At 36.9% G+C, this 20,898-nt stretch overlaps 1 protein-coding gene across 2 annotated transcripts in view; it reads right to left on the bottom strand.

The window, feature by feature from the left end:
- Nucleotides 1-20,898, bottom strand: part of RAD18 (RAD18 E3 ubiquitin protein ligase) — a 123,171-nt gene that overhangs the window by 55,552 nt on the left and 46,721 nt on the right. For both annotated transcript variants that reach the window (XM_007463715.1, XM_007463714.1), the window contains exons 6-9: nucleotides 19,648-19,747; nucleotides 14,669-14,853; nucleotides 3,806-3,882; nucleotides 2,427-2,487 (exon numbers count right to left, since the gene is read on the bottom strand). In XM_007463715.1, coding sequence (XP_007463777.1) covers nucleotides 2,427-2,487; nucleotides 3,806-3,882; nucleotides 14,669-14,853; nucleotides 19,648-19,747 — 423 coding nt within the window. The remainder of the gene's footprint in view (nucleotides 1-2,426; nucleotides 2,488-3,805; nucleotides 3,883-14,668; nucleotides 14,854-19,647; nucleotides 19,748-20,898) is intronic.

Raw genomic sequence — 20,898 nt, forward strand, 5'->3', positions numbered from 1 at the left:
GCCGCTGAGCCTGCGCGTCCGGAGCCTGTGCTCCGCAACGGGAGAGGCCACAGCAGTGAGAGGCCCATGTACTGAAAAAAAAAAAAAAAAAGAAAGGTGTGTGGGAGGACGGTTATGGGGAGATGGCCAGGAAAAACACAGTAAACAAGAGTGAAGTCTGCTATGCCGATTTAAGTCAGAGCGTTCTCCATCAACAGGAAGACTTACTTCTAGGGATAGAGAGGGGAGGAGGGACAGACACCTTTGTAATTCTGTCCTACACTTAGGCAAATGGGGGAAGGCAGAGAGCTTTCCTTTCTGCTGCTTCTCGATTGCCTTCTGCTCAAAGCAACATGTCATGGTGGCATATTCTTGGGTGGTGGCATACTCTGACACACTTCATAACCATGGTATTGTATGTTGCCTGGTTCAAACTGTATACAATGTCTCTAACTAATACGGACCTTATAAAAAATTATGACAATATTCAGAAATTGGGAGGGAGGAGAAGGTAAGAGTCAGGATGCACAAAAGAGCTAAATTTTCATTTTTCAAATTGGGACTTCAATCAATTGTTAACATGGAAAACTGAAACACTTCAAGAAATAGCAGAAAGAATAATCTTTTATAAACATGAAGGTAATTACTAAAACAAAAGTCAAAAGATTTGACAGTTATTAATTCTAGGAAATGAAGATGGAGACAAGGAGGTGGCGAGGAGTCAGAGTTTTTAATAAGCCTTAGAGAAATGTGCTTAAAAACCACATACATGGGCTTCCCTAGTGGCGCAGTGGTTGAGAATCCGCCTGCCAATGCAGGAGACACGGGTTCGAGCCCTGGTCCGGGAAGATCCCACAAGCCACGGAGCAACTAAGCCCGTGCACCACAACTCCTGAGCCTACACTCTAGAGCCCGCGAGCCACAACTACTGAGCCCGTGTGCCACAACTACTGAAGCCCACGCGCCTACAGCCCATGCTCCACAATAAAAGAAGCCAACGAAATGAGAAGGCCGTGCACCGCAACGAAGAGTAGCCCCTGCTCTCCGCAACTAGAGAAAGCCTGCGCGCAGCAACAAAGACCCCACACAGCCCAAAAGTAAATTAAAAAAATTAAAAACCCATGTACATTAAAACATTAATAAAAAGGTTTAAAAAACAGAAGAACCATCAATGGTATATTTAGATCCTGATACTAAATCAAACTCTAACTATACTATAATGTTAATAATAAGTGCTTGAGCCTTAGTAAGTGCCCAAAAGGTTTAAAAAAAAAAAAAAGTATATACCAAGGTTTATTTTAGAGCTAAGTGAATTAATTTAACATGTTGACCTATTTAGTAAAATTAAAGTTTTTAAAGATATTTAAATGGTGGGCAATAGATATCTGTATATTTTCTTGCCTATATCTAACCCACGTTTTCTTTAGTGTAGCATAATTGTTAGATACCATCCTTTAGTGATTTAAATTATTTTTGTTCCATGCAAATTTTCTGGTTTCCTTATTGTTACAGGCCTTAGTTTTGCCACTTCAGCGATCATCTGATATTCTCTAGCTCCTGTATCAAGAAAAATTACTTTGGCTTCCTAAAGGTTGATCAAAGAGGATCGATCACATCTGTCTATCTTTAGAGCACCAGCGCTGTAACTTTTGTGGTTCAGCCTCTGGTCCGTGAATCCTCCAGCCTCCTTTCCCTGCTCCGAGAAGGCTCGGGCCATCACAACTACATCTACTGCCTGTGTACTTCATCCTCCCTCCCCACACCCCACACAGATCACAGCTGTATCTGCCCCTTCAAAGCTTAAGAAGTGAAAAAAGAAAACACAATTCTTTTGGCACAACTAAGGCATATCATGTGTGGAATATTCATTCAGCAAATATTAACTACATACTGTTTGCCAGGCACTTAAATTTAAACTAAAAACCAACCAACCAGCCAAAGAATAAGCAGCTATCTAACTGATAAAACAGTAATATGCTAGCACTGGGAAAGATACATATAAAGGTCATTTAAGGACAATGAAGCGATAAAGTTGGGAAGCTGGTAATAATGAATAAAAAGAAAACTATCTTCAGCATAAATATGCAAGCTACAGAGTGCTGAAATTCTTTACATAAATACTGTCACTGGCCTGAGGACAGGATGGCAAAGTCAGGAATGTTTCCATTTTAACCCCATTTTCTTCTCACAGAGATGCTTTGAGAGCAACTAATTAATATCTGCAAAGTGCTTAGTGATAAGCTCAAAGTAGAATGTTAGTCACAAATCAAAGAGCACACACACAGTCACAAAAAAAGGTCACTGTCTTGAGTAAACACTCAACCAAAATTCAGTCTCTTAAGTAATATTAACAAGAAAGTTTGTATTAAACATTAATATAAAAATACTTAAGATGAAAAACTGTAACCCAAGTTCTTTGTAAACAAAGAAAACATCACATAACTTACGATAGTTACTGTGAATTTCATCTATTTCCTTTTCTGTTTGGTCCTTTGTAAAAACCATTATCTAAAAAATCCAAGAATTGTTAATTAAAAATTACCAAAAATGACAAAAAATAGAAATTAGTACTATAAACTTTAAAATCTCAAATGGGGATGTTTAAAATAGAGGAAAATAATCTCTCATGTCTGTTTTATACAGACTTAGGAAGATTAACTCCTGTTTACTTCTCTTGAATATTGTAATTAACATACATTTTACTCATTACTTTTTTTCATCAGTAGAAAATGCAACACTGATTCCATTAGAATTTATGACGTATTAAGACAACAATCAATTAAGTTTCCTACTTTCAATATTTAATTTTCCACATTCATTACTACAATAGGTAACATAAAACTATAAGACTGAAGAGACATTTAGCAGATCGTTAACAAGGCAGATCTTCTTGTCTGTCTTCTACCTTTTTTTCCAGCCTAACTTTTCCAAGTCTACCACAAAGAAAATGGAATAATGAGAAAATGCAATAATACAAGACTTCATGTGTTAAATTTCTAATTCACTTTTTAAAATTTTAGACTTAAAAGATCTGAAATGTACTTACACATTCATTATAGTCTCCATCTTATAGTTAGCACACAGGTAATAGTAAAGTCAATGAAAATCTCATTTTTTTCTACTATCTGATTATAAACTTAATTCCCTAAGGTTGTTGCTTTCCTTACAAACACATTACCGATGGTCTAGAAAAAAAGTCTAGTTGGGAGAGCCCAAAACACTTCCTCCAGTGTCAAAGGACACAATGGCTATTTTCTTCTTTGGTATCCTTTCCTCAAGTTTTGGACCATCAAGCTAGAGGAAGGCAATAGTGAAGAAATTTAGGTCTCTGATTCCCTCAGTAAGCTCAATAGATGCTCAATCCTCATCAACTCTTAAAATTACTTAATTTCACCATCAGTATAACCATAGAATTGCAGAATGCCAGAGCTAAAAGGGGATCTTAGAGATTATATAGTTAACCCCCTGAGTTTTACAGATGAAGGTCTTAAGGGCCACAGGGGTTAAATGTTAAAGAACTTATTAAATGCAACCACCAGAAAAAGGACCAATACCAAGGTTACCTGATGTACGGGCACATGCTTTTTTCCATAAAACTGTAATTCATCAATAAACTCTACTTTGGATTGATCTTGTGCCAGAAGACTTCGAAATATGATAAAATTGCTAAAAGGAGCTGCAAGTAAATCATAATACATTAAATGGAAATGTGTTCTAGTACATTTCCCACTGAACAGATTTAACACTAGTTTGCTTTAATTTGTAGGGTATTCGACTTTTCCTTCCTTCATTTCTACCGAGATACCGAAAAAGACCATCAACATACGCTTTCGTTGAGTTTACTAGCTTCAAGACGCATCCTAGTCTTCTCCATATTTTCAATTTCTTGAACTATTTCAGCAGCTGTTAAAATAAGGGCATACAGCCAATATTAATTACATGGTGTTGCTCAATGTACCCTGGTTATATAAACTCTTAACACTGAAGCTGGACGATGGGTATACATGAACTCCCTGTCCTGTCTTTGTAATTTTTCTGTAAGTCTAAAGTCATTTCAAAATAAAAGGGTTAAAAAAAAAAAACACAGAGTTAAAACACTTAACTTTTACACATGCAATTACAGTTTAAAATATAACTGGAAGAGTATAGCAAAGTCATCTTGCTCTTTCCTTTGAGGATACAGGTATAAACAAGAGTTCCAATGGAATATGAAAATTAATGTTAGAGTGAATTCTATTCTTAGGGGATACCCACTGAACCTCCAATGTACAAAATGTTACAACAGTCTACTTTTCAAGGAAAGACAAAGGTCTACAAATACTAGGGGGTAGATGGCCTTGACTCCAGAATTTTTGTCAGTAGGTGTATTTACCAATCACATACATCAAAGAGATCTGAAATACACTCCATCTCATATACAAATACCTTTGAATGCAAACAGCATGAAATTCACCAATGCTATCCTTCTGCCTACTAGGCCAACATATTAAGACTAAAATACACATATAGTATAGGGGAAAAAAACTACAATCCCTTATACACATTTATACATAAAAAGATACTATATCTAGAATTTGCCTCAACATAATCGATGGGGGTAAGGGATGTAAATGACAGACAACACGCGATTAGGCATGAGTTGACAACTGTTTGAGTCAGGCAACAGGTAAATAGGGGAAATCACCATATTCTTCACGGTAAGAATTTAAATTCTACAGAATTTATAAATAATCTCTATTAAAAAGTTTTTTTACAAAACTGACAGTCCTCGAGAGGATCATTTAAGAATGCAATTACCTCATTTCAAAGTTTGTTTTTCAAGCACTGAGAGGTACCTCTTGCCTCCCTAATATCATTAGACCAGTAGAAACAATGTAAACAATCTCTCCCTCTGTGAATCATGGTATAACAGGAAAGCAAAGGGACCACTTGCATTCTACCCAATCCACTAACCCAAGTATCATTCAAGTTAGAGAACATCTGGCATACTCTCTTCTAAGGTATTAAGGAAACTGTACTAGGATTAGATGCAATTTAGGGGCTTAAATCTTTCAGGGAGACTTCTGATTCTGTTTGTGATGTAAAGAGCTGGATATAGTGTCATTCTCACCCTAACAATGAGAAGAGGCTAGATAACCTATAAAACTGTGACTTTACTCGAACCCAAGAGAACTAAGGTCACAGGGAAACCAACTAGCCTGAAATCTAAGGAAAGTCAGGTGCCTTAGAGAAGAGAGGGGTCACGAGTACTGGTTGACATAATAAAACAAGGATTATCCTACTGCTGGGTAAGAAGATTTCAGATAAACTTTTTTTTTTTTTTTGGCCGCACAGCAAGGCATGCGAGATCTTAGTTCCCAGACCAGGGATCGAACCCGCGCTCCCTGCAGTGGAAGCGCATAGTCTTAACCACTGGACCGCCAGGAAAGTCCCTCAGATAAACTTTTTGATGAATTGCAAAAGGTGAAGGGTGAACCATGAAAATATAAAAATCCTGGGAATCTTAGACACAAGGAGACTCACACCTATTCCAAGGTTTTCTATAGACCTTACTGGATACCCTCAAGAACTACTGGGGGAAGGATGAGAAATTAGAAAAAGTATCCCTCCGGATACAGGCTTGGGAAAGAACAGCCCCCAGTGCAGGAAGGACATGAAGCCCCATCAGATCTTTAACCCTAGGAAACAAAAGCATTAAGCTCCTGAGGGAAGGTCAGCAAAACTGAAGTCCCCAGAGCACAGGTAAATGGAGAAAAAGTAAACAAACAAAACCCTCTACTCCGGCAGAAGGGTCAGGAGACTGCCCTGGGCCCAGACCACTATAGGACCCTTGCCACTTGGGGAGGCACAGGATCACTGAGAGAGACCCACCTGTGAGACCCAGAATCAAGGGCCTGCCTAAGACGGAGGCTAAGCTACAATAAAAGAGAACAACCTCATGTTCCCTACCACGGAGCAAGGACACTCCAAGTGACAGGTAAACTGTAATCAGCCACTGGGAGAGAAGTGAGCATGGAAAGACTCCTTGAGGCACAGATTTACAGGGAAAACCTAAGTGCGAGTGATACAGGTACATTTTAAAAACAAACAAACAAACTTCTGGTAGCTCAGGCACCGATCTAAAAAGCACAAGGGATATGAAAGTGGCGGTCAACCAAGGACAACCACAGCAACAACAAAATCCAAACCAATCAACCACACACAGTGAAGTCCTAGCAGAAGAGGAGACAAGTCCATTTTTTAGTCATTCATACTATTTACTTCAGCATTTAGAGTCTCACATATTAAGTCTGGTTTTCAACCAAAATTTACAAGGTATATGAACAAGCAAGCAAACAAACAACAACAATAACAAAACCAAACTCAGATATCAGTTGCCCAGATGTTACAACTACCAGACATGGAATTTAAAGTAACTACGATTAATATGCTAAAACATCTACTGGAAAAGATGAACAACATGCAGGAACAAATGGGGCATTTCAGGAGAGAGATGAAATCATCAAGAAGAATAAAAGAGAAATGTTAGAAATAAAAAGACATTAGCAGAGATAACTTGACCCAGCTAAGGAAAGAATAGGTGAACTTAAAAATGGGATTGATGGTATTACCCAAACAGAAACAGAGAAAAAGGGGGAAAAAAACACAAAAAAACCAGAATAGAGCAACTAAGAGCTGTGAGACAATATCAAAGCCCTAACATACACGTAATAGAAATCCCAGAAGAAGAAAAAAGGGAGAGAAAATATTTGAAGATCTAATGGCCAGAATTTACTAAATATAATGAAAGATGTCAGACCACAAATGCAAGAAGCTCAAAGAATATCAAGCAGAATAAAAGACAAAAAACATAACAAAACAAAAACGCAACAATATACCTACACATAGACACACAAAGAAAATCTTGAAGCCAGTGAGAAAAAGGGGTATACCACACCAATAAAAGTCATGTATTACATCATACCGCTCATCAAAAACTATTCAATCCAGAAGACAACAGAATGAAGAATTTAAAGTGTTGGGGAAAAAACCTACCAACCCAGAATTCTATATCAAGGGCAATATTTTTCAAACGTGAAAGAGAAATGAAGACTTTCTGAGACAAACAAAAACTGAAAGAATATATTATTAGCAGATCTGTACCAAAAAAAGTGTTAAAGGAATTTCTTCAAGCAAAAGAAATTTAAAACCAGAAATTCATCTCTGTAAGAAGAAACAAAGTGTTAGAAATGGTAAAAATGAAGGTAAATATGAAATATACTTTTCTTATTTTTAACTACTATAAAAGATAATTGTCTGTTTAAAGGAAAAACAATAGCAATGTATTGTGTTAACAGCATGACAACAACAGCACAAAGAATTAGGGACTGGGAGTAAACTTGTATAAGGTTCTTATACTACAAGCAAAGCAGTTTATTATCTGAAGGTAGACTGTGACTAATTAAAGGTGTACACTGTAAACCCTAAGGCAAACACTAAAATTTTGAAAAAGAGGTACAATAATAAGTCAATAGTAGAAATGAAATATAATTTTTAAAATACTCAATTAATCTAAGATATTTTTTAAAAAAAAAGGACAGAAGGAATACAAAGCAGATGGAACAAACAAAACAACTAGCAAGATGTTAAGTCGAAAGCCAACTACATCAAATGTAAATGGTCTAAAAGCACTAATAAGAGCCAGAGAATGCAGACTGGATTAAAAAAGAAAAACCAAACAATATACTGTCAACAAAGAACCCATTTTAAATAAAAGACATAGATTCAAAATAGGTTCATAACAAAGAATGGAAAGCGATGTATCCTGTAAACACCAATGAAAAGAAATCTGAAATAGCTATCTTAATATGAGGCACGAGAGACTCCAGAGCAATGAATGTTATCAGGGACAAAGAGGGAAATTACAGAAAGGGGTCAAGTCACCAAGAAAACTTAACAATCCTAATGTGTTTGCACCTAAAACAGAAATCAAAAATACATACATGAACAAGGACTTCTGTTTCCAAACAAGATGGCCTAGATTCATGTCTCTTCTCATTTCTCATAATCTTACCTGCGAAGCATAACTACAAACCCTGGATATAACAGACAAGGTTAAGAGAATTCTGAAAAGTGGAAGGAGGAAAATGGACTGGCTAAGGACCTCAGAATTTGAGGAACAACTCTGTGGTAAGTTTCCCGGGTTTTCTTTTTATCTTCACAATATCCCAGACTCGTCTCTGGTGAAGCCTGCAATCCAGAACCACCAACACTCACAGAAGAAAGAAAAAAAAGAGTCTCAAGAAAAACCTATTTTAAGCAAAGGTCAGTGAAAGGGAGAGATCAGAAACCTTTCTGACAATATCGGACCTACTCCAGCTAAACACTGCTGATGCTCCCAGCCTACCACACAAACTTCTCCCCACACTTAGTTAATTTAAAGATCTGTAAAATTAAAACACAGGTACTATATTTACTGAAAAAAATCTGCATATAATCTGCAGTTCAAACCCATGTTGTTCAAGGGTCAACTGTATATCTCTTTAAAGCAGTTTAAATGATATATCTGTTATTAATTTCTCATACTTAGAAGAGGAAACTAAATAACAACAATAAAAATTGGAAACAAAGGGCTTCCCTGGTGGCACAGTGGTTAAGAATCTGCCTGCCAATGTAGGGGACACGGATTCGAGCCCTGGCCCAGGAAGATCTCACATGCTACAGAGCACCTGAGCCCGCGAGCCACAACTACTGAAGCCCGTGCGTCTAGAGCCCATGCTCTGCAACAAGAGAAGCCCGCGCACCACAACGAAGAGTAGCCTCCACTCACCACAACTAGAGAAAGCCCGCACACAACAACGAAAACCCAACACAGCCAAAAATAAAAATAAATAAATTTATTTTTTTTAAACTGGAAACAAAGTTAAACAAATGAACTGTCACTGTATTATTTCAAATAACATAACCACAATAAAGGGAAAAAATAACTTATGAACACAGTAAATGACTATGTACCCTTAGTGCAGGTGAGGGGGGAGGGGAGAGGGAAGACTGGGTAGAGAGAACTCAAAAAATATCTGGAATTCTTTCTCTGGTTGCAGAGAGGTGTAGTAGTACAGATGAAGCAATTCTGAAACGATTTTAGATATATTACAGAACTGAACAAATTAGTAAACGTGCTGATGCTACTGAGAGGGAAGATTCTCCCTGTGGAAAAAGGGAAATACAAATATGAAATAGAGAAAGGTAAAGAAGACCCCTGTGGGGCTGCACTGAAAGTAAAGGTACTGGTATGTTCTCATGATTTCTAATATGTACAAGTGGATTTACATGCATACATATACATGTAGTATACAGGCATACATGCATGTGTATGTATACACATATCCATGTATGCATATGTATATGTGTGTATATATTCCTGAGCTCCACCTGCTGAAAGAGTCTAGAAGCAAAGGTACCAGGTAGCAATGAGCATGGCTGGTAGCCTTATCTTGTTTTTCCCCCAAAAGAACCAAAGCTTCTCAGGGAAATGGCTGATTCCAGGGCTGGGACAGGGAATCACTACCTTGTTATGCTAGAAATAAGGAAATGGTAAAAAATAATAATGATAATAATGAAAGTATGGCATGAGGACCAAGGATCAGCATGGAGAAGTTCCCACTGGCCAAATCTAGAAACATAAACACCAAAATAATTAAGGATGGAAATAAGCTATAAATCTGTGAATCCATATTGAAAATAGACAAATTAAATACAAGAAAGGAAGGCTCCTGTTTTCAGGACCATGGCAGGTATCAACTGGCAAATGTGGAAGGAAGGCTAAAATTAGAAAATCAACATTGTGCAACTACATAGAAAAGACTAGTCAGGTAAAAATTACCAAAGAATGCTAAATACAGGCGTGAGATTTTAATGAGGTATAGAATATGTAGATGGTATGAAAGTGTCTCTCTACAGATTTCTTACTAGGAGTAATGAGGAAACTACAAAGTGAAGAAATCGACAAGGTGATCAAAGCTGCCATCACAAATGAAGGGCACAAAGATGTCAAATACCTCTAGAGGTGATATTCTGAGAAGGACAAAACATCACTTATATAGTATTCTGGCCACTAATGCACAACCTGAACATAATTATAAGGAAACACAGGACAAGGCCAAAATGAGGAACATTCTATTTGGGGGAAAAACCCAACAACAACAAAGACTGTATTCTTTTAAAATGCCAATGTCAATGTCATAGAAGACAAAGAAAGGCTGAGGAACTGTTCCAGACTGAGAGACTGAGAGGATATTACAACTAAGTTTAATAATGTGATCCAAAACTGGATCATGTACTGGAGGGGGGAAAAAAAATCCATAAAGGCCATTACGGGGTCAACTGCTGAAACTGGAATAGAGATGATAGATGAAAGAACTATTTAACAAAGATGAATTTACTGAAGTTGATAACTGTACTGCAGCAATAAAAGAGAATATCTCTTTTCTTAGGAAATACACAATAAAGTATTTAGGAGACAAGATTATACGACTTATTCTCAGATAGTTTAAGAAAAATATATGTGTATATAAAGATGTACACACACACAAACACATATACATTAATAAAAAGAGAGAAACAGTAATTCATAAACCAAATGGGGCAAAATGTTAACAGGTAAATCTGTGTAAAGGGTACATATGTGTTCTTTATGATAATGTTTCAACCTTCCCATAAGTTCAAAATTATTTCCAAATAAAGTTTTTTTTTAAAGAATGCAAAGCTAAGACTTTTTCAGACAAATAAAAGTGGAAAGAACTTGTCTCAACACATGTGCACTACAAGAAACATTAAATGAAGATTTTCAGACCAAAAGAAAATGACATCAGATGGAAACCTGGATCTAAGCAAAGAAATAAGGAATACTATAAATGGTGAATGTGTAGGCACATAAAGACTTTCCTTTTCAATTTTTAAAATTTCTTTAAAGGAAAATTGACAGTTTAAAGCAAAAACGGTAACAAAGTATTATGAGGTTTATAACACATAGAAGAAAAATCTATGACAATAAAACCAAGGATGGAAAGGGCAAGGTCCTTATGTTAAACACGTAGTACAATAATATCTGAAGGTAGACTGTGATAAGTTTAAGATGCACGTGGTAAACTCTAGAACAACTGCTAAAAGAAATTAAACAGAGGTACAGCTAATAAGCCAACAGTGGAGATAGAATAGAGAACTAAAAATCATCTAAAAGAAAGCAAGAAAAGAAAAAAAAACAAAGAATGGACAGGACAAAGAGAAAATAAAGAGCAAGATGGTAGACTTAAACCCAACCAAATAGATTAAATGAAAAAGTTGTTTGTTTTGTTTTTTTTTCTGTACGCGGGCCTCTCACTGCTGCGGCCTCTCCCGCTGCGGAGCACAGGCTCCGGACGCGCAGGCTCAGCAGCCATGGCCCCATGGGCCCAGCCGCTCCACGGCATGTGGGATCCTCCCTGACCAGGGCACAAACCCGTGTCCCCTGCATAGGCAGGCGAACTCTCAACCACTGCACTGCCAGGGAAGCCCATGAAAAAGTTTTAAATTCTACAATTTAATGGTATATCTTGTCAAATTAAGTTTAAAAAGCAAATCCAAACCACATACTGTTTACCAAAAAACACAGTTTAAATATAATGACACAGTATGTTTAAAGAAAACAGTGAAATAAGATTATTATTTATGGAATATTACCAGAGACTAAAACAAATATGTCATAATAATGAATAGGTTAATTCATCAAGAAGACATAACAATACTAAATGCACATATACCTCATTACTGAGATTCAAAATGTAAAGAAAACAGAGCATACTGAAAGGAAAAATAAAAAATCCACAAATACCCTTGGAGATTTCAATAATCCTCTCAGTACTGATAGAATCAGTAAACATAGCATAAGTAAGGATGTAGAATACTTGAACATACTACCTAGCAACTTTACATAACTAACACTACAGATCATTGAACAAAAACCCCCCAAATTTTCAAGTGCTTAAGGAACACTCACCAAGGAAGACCTAATGCTGAGTTATAAAACAAGTCTCAATAAATGTAAAAGGTCCGAAATCATACAGAACTGCTTCAATGGAATCAAATTAGAAATGATTAAAAAAAAAGGTATCTGGGAAATATTCAAATATTTGGAAATTGAAAACACTTCCAAATAACCCATGGGTAAAAGAAGAGATCACAACAACAATTAGAAAATATTTTAACTGAATGAAAAGGAAAATACCAGAGAAATGAAAGCACATGGCTACATAAAAATCTATAAGCCCATGTTTATAGTAGCTTTATCCAGAATAGCCAAAAATTGGAGACAAGCCCAGTTGCCTATTAATAGTCATTTAGCCATCATTTCAGCCAAACTCTAGAACATTTCCTTCACCCCCAGAAATTCTTCTGCCCCACTGCGGTAAATTCCCTCCCCCTTACCCTCAGGCCCTGGGACATACTGATCTCTTCTATGTCCCTATAGTTTTGCCTTTTCTAAAATGTTAAATAAATGGAGTTTTAAAATTATACAGTGTGTTGTCTTTTGTATCTGGCTTCTTTCACTTACAACAATGCTTTTGAGATTTATCCATGTTGTTGCATTTATCAGTAGTTCATTTTTATTGCTAAGCAGTGTTCCACTGTATGGCTGTACCACGATTTGTATACCCATTCACATATAAACAGACAATCTCAATAAACAACAAAGCTGGAGGAACTACATTACCAGACAGCAAGATCTATTACAAATTACTCATAAAGTAATTAAGACAGTGCACTACTGGCACAAGGATAAATAAATGACCCAATGGAACAAAACAACGTCCAGACCCATACATATATGGTCAGCTGATTCTCAACCAAGCTGTACCAACAATTCAATGTGTAAATGGTGTGACATCAATCAGCTATCCATATGGAAACAACAAAAGAATCTCACCCCTTACCTCGCAACATATGCTAAAATCAATTCCAGATAAACTGTAGATTGAAAGGTAGAAGCAAAAAGAATAATGCTCTTAGAAGAAAACATGATCTTGCAGTAGGCAAAGACAAAAAAGTACTAACCAATGGGAAAATGCAACAAATTGGATATAAAATTTAAAACTTCTACCTCTCAAATGAAGCCATTAAGAGAGGGAAAAGATGAAATTAAAAGAGAAACATATACACACCCAGCAAGATGTGTATCCAGAAAAATTCACGTACCCCCCACAAGTAAATCAGGAAACAACAGATCCACAGCACAGAAAAATCGGGCACAAGACTTAAATGGGTATTTCACCAAAAAGAATATCCAGGTGGCCAATAACAATATAAAAATATGCTGAACACTACAAGCCATTAGGGAAACAAAAATGAGATACTACTGTGGACCCACCAGAATGGCCAAAACGGAAAATTGACAATATTGATGTTGTTAAGGATGTGGGAAAACTGGAATCTCATACCCTCCTGATGAGAGCATACATTGGCACTGAGTTTCTGCCTGTACCCATGAAAGCTGAACATCTGCAAAAACATAATTTGGGGGATAGGTATACGTATCCCCCAAACATGTGTGCCTACGAGCACCAAGAGACCTGCAAAAGGTTACTCATAGCAGCATTATTCTTAAAAGCCAAAGAGTGGAAAAATCCAAATGTCCATCAGCCACCGAATGGACAGTGTAATGTATTTACATAATAGAATATGCTACAGCAACAAAAAATTTTTAAAAATCACAACTGTACACAAAAATATGGATAAACCTTATAAACATAATGTAAAAAACTGAAATCAGACTGAGAAGAATGCATAAACTACTTATTATTCCATTTATATAAAGATATAATACAGGCAAAAACAGGCAAAATGCATATATGGTTTGAGAAGTCAAGAAGGTGGTCATCTGTGAGAATGAAGGTAGTAGTGATTGGGAGGGGGCTTCTGTGATGCTGGTAGTGATCTGAATAGTGGTTACAAAGGCACTTTCCCTTTGCTTTGTGATAATTCACTGAACAATATATTTACAATTTGTGTAAGTTCCTATTTGCATAGTATACTTCAGTTTTTTTTTAATTAGGCAATTCCATCCATATGCTAACAACTGAAAGAACTCCAAAATTTGTGTGTGGTTAAATGGAAAGAACAAACTATTAAGCAGTATGTACATAAAATTAACATTTTTATAACAATAATGATCAAGGGTATATTTTTGTGTATAACAATCTTAATAATCTCATGGTAACATTTATTCAATGCTGACTACTTGCTAAGGTACTATGCTAGGACTTTACATGCATTGTATCATTTATTCTGCTCAAAAACACTATGAAGTAGGTAGTATTATAACTCTTACTTTATGGGTGAGAAAACCAAGGTCAGATATAAGTAATTTGCCCACAGTCACCCAGTCATAAAGTTGCAAAACTCAGATTATAGGCCACGCTCTCTAGATCAACCTTCATATTCATGAGAAGCTGGCAGCAGTGGTTGCCTCTGAGAAGGGAAGGGGGACGGAGAGACGGGCTGAGAGAAAGGCTGGCTTATCACAGGACACTCTGGGTACCTTCGGAAGGAGTACATTTGCATACCTTACCTATTATCAAAAATGTATTAAAAAATTTTTCTGTGCTTTATAACCACTAAGCCACACAAAACTGCTTTATCCAGAGGATAAACACAACTCATTGTTTAATTACTTTACCTGATTTAGGATGCAAAGCATCACACTGGGCATTGTACATGTGTACAAATTCTTGGTGCCTTTTAATGAGCTGTTGTTTATTTCCTTGAACAGATAATCCATGCTGTTTTAGCTTTTTCTTTAAATCTCTATCTGACAGCAAGTTATATACAGTTTTAGGCAGTGGCTTCCTCTTGTGAACAGAGCTGAAAAGGGAGAAAAGAGATCACTGAGGTTTACTGTGAATTACCCAATGCTTTTCATGCAGAACAGTAATTTACCTTCTGACTCAATACCAAGAAGACTGGGAGAATAGCAGAACCATTAAGACAAAAACAGGAAAGAGAAGAAGGATTAAATTTACAAATAAAGTTGACAGTATTTTTCTGACAGTGATGCATCTAAAGTGGCAGTGGGACATTCCGATAGAGGGGTCTAGGTGGCAGCCAGAACTTAGACAAAGTTAGTTTAGGTCTCAGAGAGAGGCCTGGCCTAAAGATGCAGACCTGGGACTCATACAGAAGGCTTGTGGACTAAACGCCATGAGAAATTAGGGTCATACTTACGTGAACTTATTCACTACCTCTTTAAAGCATGCTTTTCCTAAAATTTGCCCATGGTTTCCACACAAATCTCTATAAAACCAGCTATCTCAGGTGATTAGAGTACAAATGCTATTGCGGGTCAGGCTATGGATTTAAGAATATCATCATATACAGCTTCTTTAAAAATATTTCTGATACACAGCCAAAAATGCCCGCTTAGGCCCAAGGCAATCATTTTGCAAAAGCACTAGGTGAAATAAAAGAAGACTTGATGGGATGGTTAGCTTTACCCAACTCATTACACCAATGGAAAAAGAATTCAGACAGTTGATGGGTAGGTAGTATTTACGGGATCATCTTCAAAAGAACACAACTGAAAACAACAGCAAGAAACACAGCACTGTTTTTTTTCCTCCAACTTCAATTAATTATACTAACAAATATATAAGGCATTAAGAAGTGTACTGGCAAAATCCCCACCTGGCTCTTCACTGTATTTACATAACAAACACAATGATAAGCACTAAGCTACAATTTTAAATATGACAAAGTTCTATCAAATGACTTTCTTATACTCCCTCTAAACACCAATTAAGAAGCATTATTTCTTTAAATAGAATATGTAGAAGTCAAGCTACCTAAGGGTATCAGTGACTTGAGACAATTATTTAAACAGGAACCCAGAGTGAATTTTAATCTATTTAATCTGATTATACCTGTTTCTCTAAGTACATCACCTGGCTCAACACTATAGCAATAAGGTGCTTAATAAACATGTATTCAAGGTAGTCACTACAACTGCAATCATTTTTAGATGAAATATCAAAACTTCAGGTAAAAATTAATAGGAACTTGAAAGTAATAGGCTTATCCAGAAAAACAAGATTTTACAAAAGACTTGCATATAACTAGCTGGCACAAGGCCATGCTGCTCAAACTTGAGTGCATCTCAGAACCACCTGGAGAGCTTATTTAAAATGCAGTTCTCAGTCGCAATGGCCACACCACCCACCAATTCTGACTCAGCTCTTTAAGTGGAAACCTAAAATCTCTATTAACAAGGTTTCACGTGGAAATCTAATGCAAATGGTCCAGAGACCACACTGAGATGGAGAGAGTACAGGTGAATAAGACTGGAAACAACCAAACATTTCTCTATTACCCAACAGTACCATTCCCTGGCTAGGTTGGTTATTTCTTTTATGCTCTTATCAATATGATCTAAAAGCCAGAAATAACTATGTAACTGCAGAAAGACCTGCAAACCCTCAACAGATTACATTTTTCTGAAAATTACTCTTCTTATAATGACAGCCTATTGGACTCTACAACACTGATAAGATTATGGCTAAATAAAATCACAGAAGGTAGCAAGAGCTGAAAAACCTTTTGTAGGAGTTTATACAAGAACACTGTGAGGGATAATTCAGTAAGTCTGTACCTAAAACATTTTTTAAATTTTATTAGGATAGATGATAAAACTTAACGACTGTGAATTTCTAATGGAAAACTCTACTGTTCACTGGCATTTACAATGAAAAGCACCAGCAGAAATCAACAATTTCTGTCATGAATTTTAAAATACGAAGCCTGATAAATGTTTCCCAAAACATGAAAATGCTACTTTACCTTTCTTCCATGATTTGGTGAAACAGTAATGCATTTAAGGGTCCTAAGAATCTGAGGACATCAAAAGGAAGAGTATTCTTTGAATCAACTCTGATATGAATCTACACAGAATGGGTTAAGGGCTGTCATCCAAATTAAAGAAGTGGCCTGTTGGGGTGTTGTGGAGAAAATTTTTTAAACGTCAGAGATTCTTTTATGTGACCAGACCGCAAGACGAGGATGTAACTAAAGAGAAAGGTGGTTCAATGTCTCCCTAAGTGTATCTTCAAAAACAGTAGCTTTGCAAGATGAGTTATAAGGACAAAAAGGTTTTAAGGTCAAAAATATTTAGGAATTACTGGATTAAACAAAATCCAACAATTATGTTTGACGAAGGAATTCTCAGAGCCTTCAATACACTAACTTACACAGTGACTCTTTCCCTAAGAAAGAGAGAAAGAGGGAGTGAATGCAGTGCTTCTAAATTGCGCTACAGAGTAATCGGCAGGATTATAGTATTCCACAGAGCCTGTTTGGAACCACTACTGGAATTTGAACTTAATTACACACGGAGGAGTCTGTCTTTGGATAAACTGACAGAGCTAAGTGTGTTAGAAGAAATACAATGGATGCATCTAGAGAAAGAGCAGTCCAAGCAAGATTATCAGTGCTGATTCCTTACTCTTCAAGGAGAAAATGCCCAGCTTCTATATTCCCAACTCACTCTTCAGGAAAAAACATTTCTAAAGAGAAAGGCAGGTCATTAGATTCTCACGGCTTATGAGAAATAATCCTCGTGATGATCCAGCTTTATTCCAAATCTCGACTAACTAGGCAACCTAAAAGTCTAAATTTTATTCTCGTCAACAAACGTACCCACTAGGAGTGAGTACTGGGCACGCAGGACCGCACAGGCATCTGTCGCAGGGACCTGTGGAGGGATCTTGGGGCCTGAAGGCCACTGTGGATACAAGGCAGGGACGCAGAGGGAGGTCAGAGAGAGGAGCACAGTCCCCAAGCCCTCCACCTCCACTTTAATGGAACAGGGTCAATTTTCTCTGTTTTATATGTTATGGTTCACTGTGCGTTTTCACTTGAAAAAAAAGGTCCTGCTCGGGGAAAGAAGTTAACTATCAAGCTAAAAACACGACAGTAAGAACTGGCAATTGGTGCCCCCTGCTGTAAATTAATAAAGCATCACTGTGCTTTATATGTTAACTTTTGTAAATTATAACAGCCAGAGTTTGTCCCTCGGAACCTGTATTCACTCCAGACTTACTCATAAAATCTAGTGACACCATTTTAGCTTTACTCACAAAAGAACAATAAAATAGTCCTCTCTTATCAGCACGGTTTCTGGCACTCTTCCAAGTTCTTCCAAACAGACCAAACGTAAGAGCCCATCATTCTGTTTGTTCCCACCTCCTGGATACAATTAATTTCTTCAATTTCCGCCCTCTCCTTTCCAGATCTCGGAATTATCACCTATTCTCTCCCTCTTCCATCCTGTTTCAGAGGAAGGGTTCCTTCTGCATGTCAAGGATAACTTCATTACGGGACTTTTGATCTCTTGTTCTTTACATCACCTGCTCTCTCCCTGGAGAGAGCAGATCCGGAGGCTAAAGGCTTATATAATTTTGCTATTTTAAAAAATGAAATCTTCCCTGATCTTGCTCCTTAATCCTTCCCCAAACTACCATCTCATCTCTCCTCTTCCCTTCATCACCAGACTCATCTAATTTGCGGCTTCTGCTTCCTTATTATCTTCATTATCACTGATTCTTTAACACCCTACAGGTTAACTTTGACTACAATTTGATTCCTAACTTACAACTTACATGTGTAACAACAGTGGCCTAGTTTAGTAAACTATTGTGATTTTGATGTATAAGGCGAGGCAGAATAGTGTGAGTTTAGGTGCAGATACTGGGTTGACAACTTAGTTATCTAACCTGGGTAGCTGGTCGGGACAAACACACACACACACACACACACACACACACACACACACACACACACACACACACTCTCTCTCTCTCTCTCTCTCTCTCTCTCTCTCTCTCTCTCTCTCTACATTTCAAACACACCCTTTGAGTCTAGCCCACAGACAAACTATACAACTGCAAGCTTCTACATATGCAATAACAGAGAAAACCACTGCCTTCAAAATGCAAGCCTACTGGTTGCATCCTTCCAGAACAAAAGGGTGTTAAGAGCAGAGAATTTGACTTTCATTCACCAGTGATTCACCAATGCTTTGTAGAATGCCTGGCACATGGTTATGTGCTTAATAAGTGTTTGCTGAATGAATAATTGATCGCATATTTTCTAAAAAAACAAAAAAAGGCAAAAAAAAATACCCTTTTGTACCTTTTTTCTTTTTAATTTTTACTGGAGTACAGTTGATTTACAACGTTGTGTTACTTTCAGGTGTCGTTTGTACCTTTTATTGTCATATGTATATAGTATGTCATATGTATATAGTAATTAACTATTCAGAATTTTTGAAAAAGCTAGATTTTACAAATTTAAACTTCTGAGCTTCCTAAAAACCAAAAACAGATTTAATGTGTTCTATATTCAGAGTCTAACCTTGCTTTCTTGGGCCAAGGGCTTTATGGTAGTTCTAAAATTCTAAGAGAAGAAAACAAGTTTAAAAAGAACTGAATTCTAAATCACTAGTTTCTTGTTAAGTCAAATTTTATTAGCATATAATAAAGTTAATTATATTTGGCAAGGTGGGAGTTGAGGAAAGAACAAGGAGAGCCAGTGGAGTTGGCTCATATATTATAAACCATAGGAGGCAACAAGCTAAAGTAGCTCAACGGTTATGCTTAACTTTCTTACCTTCTGAGGCTTTCTTTCTTCTCTTCACGTGATAAACAGCTGTCTAAGTGCTTATTAATGTGATTTTCTGGAATATGAACCCCACAAACAGGACAATCCACTGTATTTTTCAAAAAGAGAAAGAGATTTTATTATTTGTGGAAAGAGCAAAAATAATATAACCCAGTACCTTTCAGCAACTAAGATAAAAAAAAGAATCCAACCTTAACATGCACTTGGAAAAGCAGAAGAGAAAAAGGACACCTCAGCGCAGCAGGAGTAGAATAGACTGCTTACTGGGTAAGGGCTACATTGTGGAAAGTCACATAATTAGAATCCTGGGCCTAGAGGAAGAGACTGCGAAGAAGTTTGGAAATCTGTTTTTTAGAAAATGCTTTCGTTAATCTTTTCTAACAAGGTGTGACGAAGCTATAAAACTAATATTAAGTTTTCCCGTCTTAGGACCCATTCATCTTTAGCACCGAAGCAATCTTAACCACCTGAGTAAGATATACCTGCCACAGGAGGAAGGTGAGGTGAGGGTATGTACAGCTAGGGGCATGTGGGATCTTAGTTCCCTGACCAGGGATTGAACCCGGACCCTCGGCAGTGAGAGCACAGAGTCCTAACCACTGGACCACCAGGGAAGACCCAGCATTTTTTCTTTAACTGAAGTAGAGTTGATTCGCAATGTTGTGTTAGTTTCTTGTGTACAACAAAGTGATTCACTTATACATTTATATAGATACATATATCTATTCTTCTTCATATTCTTCATTATGGTTTATTAGAGGACATTGAATATAGTTCCCCGTGCTATATAGTAGGACCTTGTCGTTTATCTATTTTATTTACAGCAGCTTGTATCTGCTAATCCCACACTCCTAATTTATCCCCCTCCCACTCCCTTTCCCCTTTGGTAAACATAAGTTTATTTTCTAAGTCTGTGAGTCTGTTTCTGTTTCATAGATATATTCGTGTCATATTTTAGATTTCACATATAAGTGATATCATATGGTATTTGTCTTTCTCTTTCTGACTTGCTTTGCTTAGTATGATAATCTCTAGGTCTATGCCTGTTGCTGCAAATGGTATTCATTCTTTTTTATTGCGGAGTAATATTCCATTGTAGATATGCACCACATCTTCTTTATCCATTCATCTGTCAATGAACATTTAGGCTGTTACAATGTCTTGGCTATTGTAAATAGTGCTGCTATGCACATAGGGGTGCATGTATCTTTTCGAATTATAGTTTTCTCTGGATATATG

Source organism: Lipotes vexillifer, unplaced genomic scaffold (assembly GCF_000442215.2).
Source record: "Lipotes vexillifer unplaced genomic scaffold, Lipotes_vexillifer_v1.1 scaffold1387, whole genome shotgun sequence".
Classification (NCBI taxonomy): domain Eukaryota; kingdom Metazoa; phylum Chordata; class Mammalia; order Artiodactyla; family Lipotidae; genus Lipotes; species Lipotes vexillifer.